At 40.5% G+C, this 19,156-nt stretch overlaps 1 protein-coding gene across 1 annotated transcript in view; it reads left to right on the top strand.

Annotated features, from left to right (window-relative positions):
• The window catches only part of IL18R1 (interleukin 18 receptor 1), a 44,483-nt gene that overhangs the window by 20,361 nt on the left and 4,966 nt on the right, over positions 1-19,156 (top strand). The window contains 5 exon segments of the mRNA XM_017864983.1: positions 432-572; positions 6,188-6,250; positions 9,848-9,968; positions 11,817-11,956; positions 15,025-15,186. Coding sequence (XP_017720472.1) covers positions 432-572; positions 6,188-6,250; positions 9,848-9,968; positions 11,817-11,956; positions 15,025-15,186 — 627 coding nt within the window.

Below are 19,156 nucleotides of genomic sequence, written 5' to 3'. Positions count from 1 at the left end.
TGGGATGCATAGTCCAGAATACACAAAATTGGACTGAACATGTATGAAAGAGTTGTGACTCAAGCAAGGATTTTTGTTGTAGTGTTCTCTCTCTCTGTCTCTCTCTCCCTGTTTCTCTCTCTCTGCAGGTGTGTGAAAGAGAGATGAAAGAATATTGATGAAAGCAGCTACAGTGCTCATACTGCCCCATGCGCTACTTCCCAGCATGTATTAATAACGATAATCATACCAACAGAAATGGGACTGCATTTAATTGTTTCAGTAAAAGCAGTACCAAGTCATTGGGACATATATCCAGGAATTGCTGCTTTCCATTCTGTTTTCCTTTTGCTCTAAAGTTCTTTAACTCAAAAATTTGGATCATTGTAATATCAATTGGGCCTTTACTTAAAGTATTTTAACTTGCTTTCTTAAAAACAGAACTGTAAAAGCTACTGGAGAACAATAAAACCCAATGATAAAGAAGAATGCCGAGTTGGAAGACCAGGGGTATTACTCCTGCGTGCATTTCCTTCATCATAATGGAAAACTATTTAACATCACCAAAACCTTCAATATAACAATCGTGGAAGGTAAGGGAAATCTTAGAATTGGGAAGAAACAGATGTATTTTAGTAAAATGGAATTTTTCCGTTCTTCAAAACTGTGTAGGAATTGAGAGTCCACTTAGTTGGGATTGTGACCACACCACTAGTTCAAATATAAGGGTTAAAATCTTCATTTTGGTGCTCCTCTACTTGGCTAAATAAACCTTTCTTTTTGGCAGGAAATGAAAATCTATATGAATAAACCTCACATGAGTCAGCTCTCTCTTATATATGAAATTTGAGTAAATTGTGGAATCTTTTGTTGTTGAATTTACATTTTCACTCCACAAGTATTTATTGAAGATATCTATACTCAATAAACTATACTTAACACAGGGAGGCAGGGAAGCAAGGAAATATGAGATGAAGTGAGCACTGTACTATTCAGAAGGGATTTGATTATAATCAGGAGAGGTAATAATCTAATGCCACCATATGAAAGAGCATCATCTGTGAGGCTGCAAGAGTGCAGGGGGAAGTTGGAGGAAGGACAGATGCAGGAGGCTCCCTTTGACCTGGGTCTTGGAAGGGGAGCCTCATGAAGCAGTGACCTGCTGGGGAAAGGGGTCTCGACTGGGAAAGTTAAAGAACATTGATGTGCTGGTGGGAGGGGAGGGATGCTGGACCCAGGCTGTGTGTGATGGAAGAATAGTATCCTGGGACATTAAAGGTATTTAATTAAACCTCACCCAGTGAAGATATTTGTCATAAGGCACAACCGATAATTGATCATCCAGTCCCTTCTTGGGAACTACCAAGGAAATGACCAAATCACACAGCAGTGTAGTCCAGATTTTAATATCTGATTGTTGAAGTCTTTTTTTTCCATTGAGTCCAAATATCCCTTCTCGTAGCTTCCAACCACTGATTTTGATTTGCCTTCAAGAATTTCACAGATTAAATCTGGCGCCTTCTTAAAATGACAGCTCCTTTCCTGATTTGAAGACAGGTGACTTATCCAGTCTAGACTTTTTTTCCCCCATCATCCTGAGAAACTGGAAACTGTAACACTTGTGTGGGTGGCTAGTTCAACAAAATCTGTGGGCTCAAATTTGCTGCAGCCTTTGCTTTGGCAGCGTCTTTCCTCTTCACTACAACCATGTAGCTATATACACCCACGTATTGCCACAGTAACAAATTACCCCAAGTTTAGGGTCTTCGGTAAAATCAAGGTCTTGGCAGAATGAATTGCTTTACTTCCAGAGGCTGTAGGGGAAAACATGTTTCTTTTTCTTTTTTTTTTTTTTTGAGACGGAGTCTAGCTCTGTCGCCCAGGCTGGAGTGCAGTGGTGCAATTTCTGCTCACTGCAAGCTCCGCCTCCTGAGTTCACGCCATTCTCCTGCCTCAGCCTCCTGAGTAACTGGGACTACAGACACCTGCCACCACGTCCAGCCAATTTTTGTGTTTTTTTAGTAGAGGCGAGGTTTCACCGTGTTAGCCAGGATGGTCTCAATCTCCTGACCTCATGATCTGCCCACCTCGGCCTCCCAAAGTGTTGAGATTATAGGGGTGAGCCACCGTGCCCAGCTGGAAAATGCATTTCTTTGCCTTTGCTTTCTCCAACTTCTAGAAGCCACCTGCATTTCTTGGCTTGTGCCACTTCATTTCAGAGCCAAACACATTCGCTTCCCTCACCCCATCTCCTTTTTGACTCTGACCTTTCTGTCTCCCTCTGGTGAGGACCTTGAGACGACATTGTGCCCACCTAGATAATCCAGAGTGATCCCCCTATCTCAAGATCCTTAATTTAATCACATCTAGAGGTTCCTTTTGCCATGTAACATATCATATTCACAGGAACTCGGGAGTAGGATGTGGGAAACTTCGGTGTCTATTATTTGGCCTACCACAGTCCAGAACCAGGGAAAACCATAACTGAATTTTTAAACTCAAGAACTTAAATTCTATGTATAATCATCTACCCTAAACTCTCCAAATTTTCTTTCCTGTATGTATTTTTCATATCGTATAAATCTGTGTTCCTTCGATGCTTTCAGAACCTGCACCCACTCTCCCACCATCTTTGCTTTCCGCCCATCAGCAGCTCTTTCCTTACCTCTTTGATGAAGCTGTAGGAATATCCATTATTAAAAGGGTACTTGCTATGGGCCAGGGACTATGCCAAGTACTGCAGTTGAATCATGTCATATAATCCTCACAACAGCTCTGTGAGGCTGTGGCCTTGGGTGAGTTCATTTCTTAGTTCCTCTCTGCCTCAGATTCCTCACTGTGAAATGGGATAGTAGTGGTTCATCCCTCACAGGGTTGGCTGAAGATGACTGAGTGAGTGTGTGTTCAGCTCTAGGATGGCTCCAGGGACAGCAAGAGTTCCACTGTAATGACCATCTCCCACTGCTGGGTTCCCAAACCTCACCTGCAGTACCAGCTATTCTTCTCCTATAATTGTCCATGTTATTTTCCTTGTCTTCTTGGAGAATGTCAACTGAGTCTCTCAGGACTCCACTCAAATGTCCCTCCTCCTCCATGCCCCCATGGTCTCTTGTTTGTTTTTCTGATTGCTGTCAGAATTGCATTGCATGTGTGTCTCTGTCAATAACTTGAAAAGTTTCTGGAAAGGTTGACACTGAGTTCTGTTCCTCATCTTTGCATCTTGAATACCTACGATTGACACTTGGCACATAAAGGTGCTCATTACATGCCTGTTGTGTGCATCATTGAGACAGCAACAACTCCTTTGATGCCACATGCAGCAAGAAGTCTAGACACTTCACCATCCTGGCTATTTTTATTTGGATTTGGCTAAGTTTGCCACGAGTCTACAGAAATTAGAGCTTGGAGTTGGAGAGGACAGTCAGGAGGTGTTCTGACCCGTGTTGAGGACGGGGGGATTCTGAGCTCCCACCTTCTCCAGGTTGTGTCTTTATTACAGTCCCCTTGCCTTCGCAGATGGAGATCTCTCAACTGCTACGTAGTGACTGCTGTAGTGGTGGAAAGGTGTGATACCTCTCCTCCCCATCCTAAGGGCCATGGCAATGCTCCTATAACAAAAAACAGATGAACAAGGGGCAAGCAAAACAGATTTATTTAATCAAAGTTTTATGTGACTTGGGACTCTTCAGAAAGGAAGATGCCAGGACCGGGTGTGGTGGCTCACGCCTGTAATCCTAGCACTTTTGGAGGCTGAGGTGGGCGGATCACCTGAGGCCAGGAGTTCAAGACAGGCCTGGCCCACATGGCAAAACCCCATCTCTACTAAAAATACAAAAATTAGCTGGGCTTGGTGGCGGGCACCTGTAATCCCAGCTACTTGGGAGGCTGAGGCAGGGAGAATTGCTTGAACCCAGGAGGTGGAGGTTGCAGTGAGCCAAGATTGTGCCAGATGCACTCCAGCCTGGGTGACAGAGCGAGACTCGGTCGCAAAAGGAAAAAACAAAAGGAAAGAAATGAATACTCCAAGACTCAGGAAAACCATTTTTTTTTCTTTTTAAATGCTTAGGTTCTAGAAACATGGACAGCCGTGTAGAAATGTGATCGGACAAGAGGGTATGACCTGATGCTAACCGACTGAGTGGGGAAACTCAGCAAGACCGGTCCACATTCTTCTTGGCCTCTCTGTTATATTTATTTTTCCTGGGTAGAGGGCAGAGGGTCTTAATACTTACTGTCAGACCAAAGAAGGCCAAAGAATTTATAGCCAGCTCCTAGACAGAAAGGCAGGAGAAGGTTAGAGTCATGCTTCTAGGTTCTATGGCTTACTTTGGGAAAAGGATTCTAGTTTTATGATCTGCCTTTGGGAAGAGGGAGTCTGGTTTCTAGGACTTGCTTTGGGGAGAAGGGGGGTATGAAGCAGGAGGGCAGGAGAAGGTCAGAGACCTCTTGGTTTTGAGGCTCCTTGGAGGCCTTCAAATGTGCTTTAAAGTACTCAGCCTGCCGAAACGCCATACTTTGGGCACTATTTTTGAAGCCCAGGAGTACCACTGCCTTCAGCTCGTGCTCGTGAATCACAGTCACCTGAATTCCCACTGGGCATCTGCCGCTTTCCTGGTCTCATGCTCTGGCTGATCGGGTGGTGTCTCCTCCTACTGCTGATGATCTCTATGCCGTGTTGACTCTGATAGCCTCCTAGGGAGACTGGTCACGTCAAGGGCATGAACTACGCTGTTGTCGTCCTTCTGTGACCTACATGGGACTGCGCCCTTCACTTTACACCAGTTGTGCAAACTCAAGGCTGATCTAGGTTTCCAGTGATATAATTTGAGTGTTAGTAGACAGCATCCTTTGCTAAAGATGTCCTTCACACTGCCCCTTCTCAAGTCTCCCATATAAGTTTCTGCAGGAAAAAAATGGATCCAGAGAAAGGTAGTCAGTAGCAGTTTTCCGCCTCACACACAGATTGCCTCCTGCCCCTTTGTCTTTGAATTCAAGCCCATGTTGCTTCTTATTGTCAGACCCGAGAGTTGGTTCTTTCCCTGGATACATCTCAGCTCCTCCTGCCTGTCTGTCAGCATTCCAGGCTTGCCCAGAGACTCCGAATCCCAGGAGAACCCAGTCCTGACTCTCAACCCCGGAGTCCACTGTGCTGGTTTCATTCTCCTGTTCTTGCTCACATATCTGCCCACTGCATTCTCCACTGCTCACTCTGGCGCTGCACTTTCTGACAGGGCTCAGGGAGGTGTGGGAGCTGCAGGAGGGCTCCTGAGTCTCACTGTACTCCACTCAACCAGGCATTCTGCTTGCTGAGCGCCTGCAAGTCCCAGAGGGATGTTCTGGACCTTGCTTGGGAACCCCCCAAAGCAGTGGGGCTACTAGCAGGGAACAGTCCTGGTCATGAGGAAGGTTACCAATGCAGATATCAGGGCTGACAATAACTTAACTATGCACCAGTTTAAATCTATGACCACAGCTGCTCTGAGGGTTTGCAGTTGCCAGCTCCCTTAGGCAAGAGCCTGCTGGGTGGTGACTTACTTCCCAAGCATCACCAGATGGGGACTGATGGGGCAGAATTTATGTACGGTACTTCCAGTCAGGGTCAGAAGCCACTCAGGAGCAGCAGTAGACCTTGCCCTATAGGTGTGAACTTACCAGCAGGGCCAGGGCCCAGGTGAGGCTCCCAGGCACAATATTGAAGGGACACCGCTCTTAGCATCTTGCCAGGGAACGGTGGGCACCTAGAGTGAGGAATTTGCTTTTCTCAACCCGTCTTGTCTCTGCACCCTGTAAATCCATCACTGGCCAGCTGAGGAGGACAGATGGAGAGAATCGAGACAGGGCAGAAAGGCTCTTCCCAGTGATTTTGCATGGTCCAACTCTTGTATGTTTGATTGTCTGGGAGTCAGGCAGCAGTGGATGGGCATCTTCCTCTGCCTTTTAGTTAAAGTGAGCAGACGCTGCAGATTTGAGTGAGAGAAACCAGATGCAAGGTGCTTTCAACATCTCCGTCAGCATGGAGTTGATGGAGAATGAAGCAATAAACAATATGATCTGTGACCTTTAGTTAATGCAAATAGGACACAAGTGAACGTAAACCAGTAACTATTGGAATCTTTGTTACGTGAAATGAGCATATTATCATAGATGCTTATCTTAGAGAAGCTCAAGGCAACACTAATACATTTGTCTTTTCTTTTGTCACTTCTAGATCGCAGTAATATAGTTCCGGTTCTTCTTGGACCAAAGCTTAACCATGTTGCAGTGGAATTAGGTATATTTCAATATACATATATTCTGCATTTATAAGTAGGGGACATAATAGAGTCTTCCAAGGGTAAATACAATTCATTATTGAATGACACCGGATACACATTTCATATTTGCTGACTAATATTACAAAACTAAAAAAAGGGTGGCATTTTTTGAATCTTGCCACTTTTAACCTGACTTAAAAGTGGCAGCATTTTAAAGTTCAGGAGACAGTGGAACTGCCTGTGGTCTGTAGACTAAGTTTTTGTTGTGCTGTGTGTGACTTGTCTTTAACTGTCTCTGTGGTCATTTCTAAATACGAAAATTTAGGCTGGGCATGGTGGTTCATGCCCGTAATCCCAGCACTTTGGGAGGCTGAGGCAGGTGGATCACTTGAGGTCAGGAGTTTAAGACCAACCTGACCAGCATGGTAAAAATACGAAAATTAGCCAGGCATGGTGGCGTGCACCTGTAGTCCCAGCTGCTTAGGAGACTGAGGCAGGAGAATCTCTTGAACCCAGGAGGCGAGGTTTTAATGAGCTGAAATCACACCACTGCACTCCCGCCTGGGCAACAGAGCAAGACTCTATCTCAATAATAATAATAATAATAATAATAATAATAATAAATAAATAAACTCAGTGAGAACACTCTGGAGAGATGAGTCAAACTAATTTGTGGTCTTAATGTTTGATTAATTGATTCACTTTGAATCAATTGACTGAATTGATTATGTATTTAGGGTTTGTCTAGATAGGTCTTATGAATCAACATGTCCAATTGAGCAACTTCTTTCAAAAGAGAAAGGAAAGAAAGAAAAGAAGAAATTCACATATGCTAAATATGCTAAGCCAGGTATTGNATACGATTAGCCAGGCATGGTGGCGTGCACCTGTAGTCCCAGCTGCTTAGGAGACTGAGGCAGGAGAATCTCTTGAACCCAGGAGGCGAGGTTTTAATGAGCTGAAATCACACCACTGCACTCCCGCCTGGGCAACAGAGCAAGACTCTATCTCAATAATAATAATAATAATAATAAATAAATAAATTCAGTGAGAACACTCTGGAGAGATGAGTCAAACTAATTTGTGGTCTTAATGTTTGATTAATTGATTCACTTTGAATCAATTGACTGAATTGATTATGTATTTAGGGTTTGTCTAGATAGGTCTTATGAATCAACATGTCCAATTGAGCAACTTCTTTCAAAAGAGAAAGGAAAGAAAGAAAAGAAGAAATTCACATATGCTAAATATGCTAAGCCAGGTATTGTGCTAGGTCATTGAAATATATTGTTGAATTAAATCCTCCAAGCAACACTGAAGCATGTGTTCTCATTTTATGAATTAAATAATTGAAGTGCAAAAAGGCTTAGTAACTTGTCTAAAGTTAAATCACTAAAAAGTGGCAAGTCTCTGTAGATTGCTTCCAAAGTCCACACCTTATAACCACAGCTGGAGTCACAGTGGTTTATATGACCACATGTGCCCAGTGCAGCTGGGGTCCTATGCCATTTGTACATGAGGTTTACCTGCTTTATATTTTTATTTATTTCTGTCTTTTAGGCTTTATTATTTTTTTCTTCTACTCGGTGGGGCTTAGCTTGCACCTTTTGTCCTAGTTTGTTGACCTGAAGAGTTAGATAATTAATTTTAACTATCCTCTGGTAGTATATACATTCAAACTCCAAGTTTCCCTGTAAGCACTACCTTAACTGTTTCTCATATTTTCATTCTATTCAGTTTAAACCTTTCTTAAAATTTCCCTTGTGATTCCTTTTTCCACCAAAAAAAATTGTGTTTCTTAATTTCCAAATATGTGGTGAACTTTCTAGTTATTGTCTGTTATTGATGTCCTGTTTAGATTCATTATAGTCCAAGATTATACACAGTGTCATTTCAACCTTTTGGAATTTGTAGTGACTTACTTAAGGCCCACAGTATGGTATACCTTGCTAAATGTTCCAAGTGCATTTGAAACAAAGGTATATTCTATAGGTTTTGGTTTTACTATTCTTTAAATGTCAATTTGGTTAAGTTCGTTAATGGTGCTGTTCAAAAAATTTATATCCTTACTAGTCTTTTATCTGCTTGTTCTATGTGTTGCTGCAAGAGACGTGAATATCTCCAACTATTATGGTCAATGTTTCTCTATCTCCTTTATTTCTGTCAATTTTTGTTTTATATAGTTTGGAGCTATCTTATATGCATACACAGATTTGTGCCTGTTGAATTAACACATTTACCATTATGAAATATCTCTCTTTATCTATCGTAACACTTCCTCTCTCAATGTGTAGCTCTGTCATATGAAATAGTCACACAAGTTTTCTTTTGCTTGAAATTGGCATATTTGTCTTTTTTTTACATCCCTTTACTACTAACAATTTTTTTTGTTCTTTACATAAGTGTCTCTCATAAACTGCTTGTATATGGATCTTTTTTGAAATCTGGTCAATATGGTGTTTAGTCCATTTGTATATTTAAAATTACTGTTACAGTTGGTATATCATATATGCATGATATAAAATAGTCAATTTATTCTTTTAAAATAAATTACACTTTGTTGAAAATGACCATATTTCCATCCACTTGTTTATCTTTTCCTCTATTTTCTTTCAAACAGTTATTTAGAGTTTTTATCTGCTAAATTCAGCATCTGTGGGTCTGCTTCTATTATCTATCTTTTCTATTGATTATCATGCACATTTTCTGTGTCTTTGTATGTCTCTTAACTTTTTATTGTTGTTGATCTTTGTGTATCAAACAATTAAGGTGAATACAGTTTGTGTGACTTTTTTCTTACAAGTAGGTAGCCTGAGAGATGAGTATCTCAGTTGACTCAGAATTGAGGTGACTGAGATGTAGGTATGTTAGATCCTATCTGTCTTCGTCTCTGATAGCTGGTTAGGGAGGGGGTGCTACAGTCATGTGTTTGTTGCAGGCCTTTTCTCTAATGAGACTTGCTCTCCTGATTACCATGAGACCGCAAGTGATATCATGCAGCCTCTACATCCTCTTATGCTGTCCGAGCGCTTAGCAGTAGTTCTGCAAGCCTGTGCAGCTGCTGAGAGCTTCACTGGATTTTCTTGTCTCTATGAGATGCTTTCTGTTTATTCCAAACCAAAGCAAATTCCTCCATGGAATGAAATGGCTACCTATCTCAGCTCACCCTAGAAAGGATCCTTCCTAAGTACACTTTTAGTTCAAAAATCTCTCTTTATTTTCTCTGCACTTTGATGTCTTTAATGTTTGCTTAATTTAATTTTTTGTGATTTATCCATTTGGTTTATCTAGAAGTCTTAGTGAGAGCATCGTCCTGATGCTACCTACTAAATTGTGTACTGAAAAGAAAGTACACTGATCACCCTAAGTTTTAATAGCTGATTAAAAAATAAATGTTTAAAAAGAAGCCAGATCATGTTTTGGTGATGACTTGTAATTGCTACCTATTTCTTCTGCTTTATATTTTTTTTAATTTAAAACAAGGCATATTTATTCTGTTTCTGGGATGGAGCACCATGTTTTGCTTTAGGTTAACATACGTTCATTATATTGTTTTGAAACTTTTGAGAAACCGAGTTTCAAAAATCAGAACTTTAGTTGCCAACTTTTACCAGGAAAAGATGTAAGGCTCAACTGCTCTGCTTTGCTGAATGAAGAGGATGTAGTTTATTGGATGTTCGGGGAAGAAAATGGATCGGATCCTAATATACATGAAGAGAAAGAAATAAGAATTATGTATGTATGTATATATATGATATAACAATCATATATTATATATAACTTCATATTAAAAACACTGGGTGGCTAATGGGTATTTTGGGCAAGTTTAAATTATAATTATAATTATAATGGACGTATTTTATAATTATAATGGCCATACCCTAGGTGGATGGATTATGCAGAAATGTATTGCCAAGATCTAAGCTGGAAAAGAAGGTCCATGAGAAGGCCATGGAGGGTATTTAACATCACCTTATAAAGTAGCACTTGGTCGGTCAGGATCTGATGCAGATGGGGATTTTACCTAGCTTCTTAGAAAAGGCCAGTTGCCTAAGCCAAGCTTTGTTTTGTTTTGAAAATTTGTTAAGTTGTTTATTTTCTAATGTGTTAAAAGGTTCAGGATGGCATGCATATTGATGCTTAAATAAGCCTACCTTCTTCCATTAAGGAATGGTCAGACTTATAAAAAGAAAAAGACTAAACATATAGTCACTTAAGCTTTTCTGAATGACTTTGGATCATACTGTAATTACTCACTATTATACTGATCCACTACTCAGGGTCTAGTGAGTGCTAAGCCTAAGTTGTCTAGCACCTTAGCAGCACTTGTTGAGTTTTTTCTTCTGCTTTTTACACATTTTTTTGGTATAGTCTTTGTTACCATGCTGGCAGCTCTACATTCTTGCTGACACTTGTCTACAAGCTCTTTACACCATAAAGTCCGACTTCTTGCCCAGGAGCAGGCATGTGATTCATGCCCGCTACATGTTGAATTCAGTTGAACTTTGTGGATCTCCTGCCATCATATCTCATCCTCAGCCACTGACCTCCCTTTGAGTTTTGTATTTCTCCCTTTGGATACTCTCTTCCTAATTTTTAGAGGGATAGAAAACCACAATGAATTTCTTAGAAATGCAGCTTAAGCTACAAAAGCAGGGAGGTCTTTCTTTGTAGTTGGCTGCACACACCTTTGATGTCATCTGCTTTGTCCTCTCAGTGGCCTCCTGTGTTTTACTTCTGGATGTCATTGGTTTTAGATGGTTGTTATTTCTGGATGGGTGACTTAGGAACAGAATTACATTCCAAAATGTACTTGAGGCAGTTGGAGGGTACAGTGGGGTTCTGTGTCTCAGGTCCTAGAGATACCTGTTGCTAGGAATGTGGGTATGTGGGGCCCATGTCTGGCTGTGTTGACTGGTGTAGCTATCACAGCCTGTCATTGGTGAGGGAAGTGGATGTCATGAGTGTTTACCTGACATCGACCACAGGACAACTTGAATCCTTTAAGGAAGAGAAAGAGAGCGTGCTGCCAGTGGCTGTCTCAAGTCATTTTCTGACACTCATGGAACAGCTTAACTGGCACCTCTCATGTGCCTGGGGGTGCCTGAGAACAGTGTTATGTTTTTTAATGCTGAACAAATTAAATCAGTTTATTAGATTCCATGGACAAATGTAATACAAATCTGTATCTATGCTAAACAACTTACAGCCTTGTCATAATTAGTGGGAACCACTCTGTGCAAAGAACTCAAGTTGTTAGGAAGAGAGAAGCAGAGAAAAATAATTGAGAGACAGAATATTTTCTCATATTTTCAACTTAGCCTCATGATCTTGCAGCCATTTAAACTCCAGGTAGTTGACAGCACCATTCCCAAACAGCCTCAGGAGGGCTGTTTCTGTCAATTCTGATGCTCCACAGAGGAGGGGAAGTTTACTGTAGTCCATGCTTTAAAAGTACTGACCAGAAAGGGAAGAAATAATGCAGGCAACATCACAGCTGCCTTCAAGCATTTTAAACACATAAATTCTCCTCTTGTGGGTAATGAACAAAGCCTACTGCTAAACTGTTTTCCCCTCTTACAGGACTTCAGAAGGCAAATGGCATGCTTCAAAAGTATTGAGAATTGAAAATATTGGTGAAAACAATCTAAACGTTTTATATAATTGCACTGTGGCCAGCACGGGAGGCACAGACACCAAAAGCTTCATCTTGGTAAGAAAAGGTGAGAAAGATTTCTTTTTGGAAGTTTTGAAACTTAGCTCACTGCTACTGAGAGACATCTCAAAGATGGCCACTTTCTCATTTTCCACACCAGAACCCAGCTCCTGAGAGGGGAAATCAGTGACCTCATGTCACAGGTATTCAGTAGCAGAGCTGGTGTTCAGCTCTGCCGGGCCCCTCTGTCTCATGGTGCCAAGCAGAAAATGAAAACAAAACTCATTCACTTGTTCTCACAGTCATATTCCACCCCAAGTGGAAATCGGGGGGCCTGAGGCTTGGAGAAACAGATGCTGAGAGTGAGGCTCACGGAGAGGCCATCAGGACAACACCTGCACCCAGCATTGCATCCAGAGCAGCCAGAGGGGAGTTTGCAGATCCGTGTGGGGCGAGGCTGGTGCATACTTGGTGTGACTGCTGCTCCAGCCTGCCTCAGCAGGGCACCAGGCTCAGGGGACTTGTGTGTGCTCATTCATTCGTTGCCCCCTGGACTTGGCAAGCAGGCCATTGACAGCCCTGATCCGCCGGCTCTTAAAGTTATTCAGTGCTCACCTGACGGAGGGCCCCAGGGTCGCCATCCCTCTCCTCCACCAAAGTAGCACAGCCCAGGGCCTTCAGCCCAGTAGCTGCTCAGAAATGGCTGTGACTGGAGCCAGAAAGCTGTGATTTCCAGTTGTCACTACTCATTCACTGTTCATTCCCAGGCTCCACCATCAACTCCCTGGATATGTAGGGAAAGGGCAAGATCTGCAAGAGAGAGAGAAAGGGAGAGAGACAGAGACTAACACACCCAGAGACAGACAGAGAGAGGGAGAGACAGACACCAAGAGAAGAGAAAGAGAGATACATGAAATGGAGGGACAGAGACAAACAGACAAGTCTAGAGAGATGAAGACAGAAATAGAGAGAGAAAGAGAGACAGAGACTCAGAGAGACAGAGAAATGAGAGAGACAGGGAGAGACACAGAGAGGAACAGAGAAAAGGGAGATAAAGAGGCAGAGACACGAAGGGATGCAAAGACAGAGAAATGAGAGCGAAACAGACAGAGACAGAGTAAGGGAGAGATACACACAGACACACACAAACATGCAGAGAGAGCCACACACACAGACTGGGCCTTGGCTTTGTGAGAAACAGAAGGAGTGGGACAGGAAGAGCACAAAGCCTGGAAACCCCCTCCACCTGGGCTATCCTGGTGCCCAGGGGCAGCTCCCCCAGCACACATGTTTTAGAGCCGCCTCTCTACCATATGCAGTCATAACAACAGCTCACATTCCACACATGTTAATTACATGACAGGATCTGGGTGCAGGTCCTCCCATGATCTCATCCAGTCTTAACGACAAGCTTTATAGAGGTGAAGAAACTTGCCCAGGGTCACACGGCAGGTGAAGGTATTGAAACTCAGACCTGATTAAATCTGAAATCTGTGTTCTTACCTTCTACAGGGCTTGTCGCCTGTGGTTTTCCGCCCCTGTGTGATTGCCTGCGCTGTGGTCCACTCACTTGCGTGGGAGCGGGGCTCAAATCTTGTTTTTGTTGGACCGTTGCCTGGCCAGGCTTTCCTGGGGCTTGCTTACCACCAGTCCCCTCTCCCCTCTTAGAACAGGGCAGGACTGTCCTATTCCTGCCCTAGACGCTTCTGCCCAGCCAATTCTCCTGCTGCTGCTCTCACAAATGTAGGCTTAGGAACTGGGGCTCACAACCCCCCATTATCCCAAGAGGAATTGTGTGCCAATGTGTGCGTGTCTGTGAAAATGTGTGGCACTTTATGACTATGCAGTCCTTTCAAAGGTACAGGAACCCCAGACCATTCAGAGTTCACTATTAAGCAACATTAGCCGCTTACCTGAATCCTAAAGATAATGGGACGATACAGAAAGATAATTTCTAAAAATTGCATCTAGATGGCAAAAGTTTTAAGTATGTTTATACTTGTTGACCTAGAGATGCCCCCACCATTACAATGTATTTTAAGAAAAGAATTAAAAATATGGATAAATGTATATGCATTTGTGTGTATGTATATACATATATGCATGTATATCTACACATACATGTAAATATATGCACACATGTACATGCATATACATTTATATAAATATACATGTATACATTTATATTCTACATACAAAATGTACTGCAACTTTATGTCTACTTACTAAAAATTGCAATCAATCTAAACATTAGGTTATTATGAATTATAATTTTAACGACCTACTGAAATGCTCATAATATAATATTTGGAAATAACGAGTGATAACCATATGATCTCAGTTAAGTAAAAACTTTAAGAGACAAAGAAGAAAACCCAGTAGGAAATATTCTACCATGTCAACACAGCCTTCACCACATTGTGGTTGGTTGTTAAAAATTACTTTATTCTTTTATTCCTCTGTGTTATCTTAGATTGTCCATAATAACCATAAACGGAATCAATCTAGAAAATGTATTTTTTTTCCAAATCGCACTTTTATATAAAGAATTTGCTAAAATTCCAAGAGCTGTGTGCTGTATTAACTACTTTGTGTGTAATATTTCATTAAATCTTCCCCAAAGGAGAAGCCTTGTAAGTGAAGAAGAAACTGTTATATTCGACTTTTTTCAGATAAAGGTACCAAGGTTTGGGGCATTAATGATTTTCCTACAAAACAAAATAATTGATGGAGCCTGGTTTCTAACCCAGACAAATGTCAATCCAGCCCTCTCTCTCTTCTCTCAAAACTATGCACCTCCACCCACTTGCTAAGGTTTCTGTGAGTCCCTATGTACTTCAGCCTAGTATCTCTTCACCGCAGAAATCTGATTTCCACAGGTATGGATAGAATACATTACTGTGTAATGTTTTCACTTCAGGTCTCTACATATCCTTGTACACATTTTTATTCTTTAAACATTTGAGTAGAAATATCGCTACTCCAGACTAAAGGCAGGAATGTGCAGTCACTCAGTGAATGTGTCAGCACTTGGGTTGGTAACTACTGCATTAATGTTAACAGTAAATATGATAATGGACAACACTTGTAAGATTTCTTGATTATTTCCTTTTCCTTTTTCTCTTTCTTTTCTAGCAGACATGGCTGATATCTCAGGCCACGTCTTCACAAAAGGAATGATCATAGCCATTTTGATCTTGGTGGCAGTAGTGTGTCTAGTGACTGTGTGCGTCATTTATAGAGTTGACTTGGTTCTATTTTATAGACATTTAATGAGAAGAGATGAAACATTAACAGGTAACACATATAATGCTGGGATTTCTTACCTTATGTTCTCATTAAGAAATCAAATAAATAGATGTTAATCTTCATCTTATTTTGATGATACTGTAGAATTAATCTGTGGGAGAGGTTTTCTAGGGGAAATATTGTTCTGCTTGTACCATCCATTATGAATGTTGTTTGTGTCTTCTTTTCTTGTGCTTACTTATGTGCTGCCCAAAATTGTTCTGATTGTCTTGTGTATGTATGCCATAGCCTCCTAAATGCCCTGGGAGATGCTCGGGCCCAGGAACTGTACATCTGTGTGTCCTTGTGCATGCATCACCTAGGTACCTTTATAGTACATACACTCAATAAAGTTGCTTTAAGTTGGATTGAATTGTCCTATCACTTATTACTTCAGCCTGGCAAAGGAGGCTTACATAATGGACGTGTAAGAACCCCGAGCTGGCCAGGCGCGGTGGCTCACGCCTGTAATCCCAGCACTTTGGGAGGCCGAGGCGGGCAGATCACAAGGTCAGGAGATCAAGACCATCCTGGCTAACACAGTGAAACCCCATCTCTACTAAAATACAAAACATTAGCCAGATGTGGTGGCGGGCCCCTGTAGTCCCAGCTACTCGGGAGGCTGAGGCAGGAGAATGGCATGAACCTGGGAGGTAGAGCTTGGAGTGAGCCGAGATGGTGCCACTGCACTCCAGCGTGGTCAACAAAGCAAGACTCTGTCTCAAAAAAAAAAAAAAAAAAAAAAGAACCCCGAGCTGGAGTTGGAAGCCAAATGATCTGGGTTCTGGTCTCCTAGATCTGCCAGTTTTTATCTGCGACTATGTCAACCTGCTGGCTCCATTCCTCAGTTTCCTTATACGTAAAGGTGACTAGAAGTCCTCAAGTTTCCAGATAATTACTAATTTAAAGGAAGTCAGTCTAATTCATTGCACTTGATTTTGTTTTTGCGTATGTGTGTTTGCAGGAAAAAAACCTTCACACAGTTCAAAACCCAAAATGTCTATTAAATTATACTTCAGAACCCCCTCTTCCAGCCTGGTCCTGGATCTATGATTCCCAACCCTCACTGATAGTACATCTGATCAAATATAAATATAGATTATTATTACACTCCTCCTTTTAAAGAGAACAAATCTTAGCTTAGTATGCACACTCTTTTCAACTTTGCTCTCTTATACCTTAGACACACTTGCATGTTACTTTATACAAAAGTCCCTCATTTTTTAGGGCCACACAGTATTTTATTTGTGTAGAGCTATGACTGTTTATTTAGTCTCCTTTTGATGGAATTTGGCTTGTTTCCAGTCTTTTGTTATTACAAAAATGCTGCAATGGACAGCTTTATACATTCATCGTTTCATATGTATGCAGTATGTCTGAAAGAAAAATTCTCCAAAATAGAGTTTCTAGAATACAAGAAGGAGACACGACCATTCTTTTGCTAGATACTCTCAATTCACCCTCCCTACTGCCTTCAAAGGATGACAGCGACTTTTTTCCCGTAACCTTACCCACAACCATTTGGAGTTGTGCCAATCTGATAGGTGAAAAGTTGTATCTAAGTGACATTTTAATTTGCATTTCCCTTACTATGCAAGAGTATCAGCAACTTTTCATTTGCATAAGACTCTGTTGTATTTCCTTTCTTAACATACCCATTCATATCTTTTGACTATTGTTCCATGAGGCGATGGCTTTATTTTGCATATTTATTTATAAGAGCTATTCATATTTTAGGGAGTTTAACCTATTATCTATAATATGAAATGCAAATATTTCCAGGCTGTAATTTGTCTTTTGACTTTGCTTATAGTGGTGTGCTATATAAAAGACTTTTTGGAAAACATACTCAAATATATCTTTTATGCTTTCTAGATTTGGGGTCATAAGTAAAACAGCCTTCCTAACCTCAAGTTATACAGAAATTATGTCGTTCCTCTGAGATTTTTATAGGTTTAGTTTTCACATTTAGAACTTTAAGTTGAACAATATAAAGTTAGCAAAGTTAGTGAATTTAGCTTTGAGCCTGCCTGTGCACGTGTGATTTTGCTATGGTGAGAGACGGTGCTGCAACAAATGAGGAAATCTGTATTTGATGTTTTCTGAATGGTCTCTGCATAGACCATTAAATAGATATTGACTAGCTCTTCTCTTTCTGACTTTCTGGAGCTAAGATTTCTTTTTTTCTTCTCCAGTTGTGTTTGACATGGTTTGCAGGTAATTTGTTTAATTCACGCTTCTTAACTGTCAATATGGCACAGAGACATTTAGAGACATGCTCTAAATAACTTCCATTAAATTATAGTCCACGAACAAATGCAGTCCATGAAAAAGACAGAAATGGAGATATGAGTATGAAAATAAAAACTTTTTTCACAATTTAATACTGCTGCAGTATCTAAGAATGTGTTCAGTATTGGTTTGTGAAGGATTGGAAATGAAACTAATCAATCAACAACGAAAGGCGGCAAATTTAAATTAAAACATGGTCATTCACCAAGCATAGTTTGAGGAACATTTGTTTGACTTGCTCCTTGAAGTCCCAAATATCCATTTGAATTATAATTTCCTTTATAATTTTCATTTATGTTTTAACATAGAGAATAAAAACATTACCATTAGCTTTCAAATTCCTTTTTTTGAACACTTTACTTTCTCAATTCTCAAATCCACTAAACCTTTTACTACCTGGATTTAAAATAAATTATAATAAAATTAGCAGATTTATATGAAAAGAATTGCTTAAAATAAAGAATTTGAAAGCAATTAACATTTGAAAAGCTAATTTTTCATAGGTAAGAGCAAAGCTATATTGCATGTAATATAAACCCATATTTGATGAAATTGTCTTCCCAGTTTATTGCAATTCATTACATCATAAGAAAATGATGCCTTTTAAAAAAGTGTCTCATTTAATTGTCTTACACGTTGGTGTCTGTTTTGTCACTGACACGGAGACAATCCTAGTGGAAGCACTACCTCTTACTTAATTAGTAGGTAGTTATATTTGATAGCAGTTTAAGAAAAGTATGTGGGGGACCTACTTACTGATTAATAGCTGGTTTTATTTTACCAACATTTCATACCTTTGATATTTATGTAAGCCTGAAATTTTTACCAACATTTTTCCTCTTTCAATGCATGCAATTCTGCAAAGCAATTGCTTTAAATCGACAATAGGTTCTAACCCAAACTGCTGAACAGAATGCTGTAGGCAGAACTGAAGAAGCTTTTGCCAGAAGCAGAAAGTGTTGATTGGTGACCATGAGTGCTATGGAGGATGTCAGGCTGGGCTGTTGAGCATAAATGATGGCACCGTAAGAGACGTAGATCTAGAATGGTTTTATCCTATTAGACTTTAATAAGGGATGCAATCATATGTAGCATTTAACTCAGTAGCAAATTCATTAATCCCAGTAATATACCATGCATAAATCTTACCTGTCTGCCATCAAAACAATTGTCATGGGATAAAGGTAGACCATTCCCCCACTGTTTTCCTTTTTTCTCTGCAGATCTCAATTAGAATCCATTGCATTTTTTAGGACCCAACTCAAAATTTCCTCCTTTCAGAAAGCATGTCCATCAGGATCACTCTTTATTCTCTGATCAAGTTATTTTGTCTGTGAGTTTTGTTAGTTTATTTTGTTGTTGTTGTTGTGCTATTTTTCTTCTGCTAATGTGTTGCCTGTAACTTTTTCCAAGTTGTTGCATGCATCTGCTTTGCTTTTAAAATAGATTGGATGAAGCTAGAAGAGAGAGTGGTATCATATTTTAATTACCCAGTTAGGAGCATGGTCTTTGTTATTTAGGAGACATTTCCTCCTGAATTTGTTCTGTTAGCCATCTGAGTACCACTCCATTGTCAGAAATTAAATAGGAGCAGATGTTATCATCAGTGAAAATCATCAATAGATCAGAAGTTTTCCTTTTGACATCTATATTCTATAATATTTAAAAATATCATAGCATGTTTTCC

Source organism: Rhinopithecus bieti, unplaced genomic scaffold (assembly GCF_001698545.2).
Source record: "Rhinopithecus bieti isolate Rb0 unplaced genomic scaffold, ASM169854v2 scaffold_76666, whole genome shotgun sequence".
Classification (NCBI taxonomy): Eukaryota; Metazoa; Chordata; class Mammalia; order Primates; family Cercopithecidae; genus Rhinopithecus; species Rhinopithecus bieti.
The sequence above is the reverse complement of the archived record's forward strand: the minus strand, read 5'-3'. Positions and strand labels throughout refer to the sequence as shown.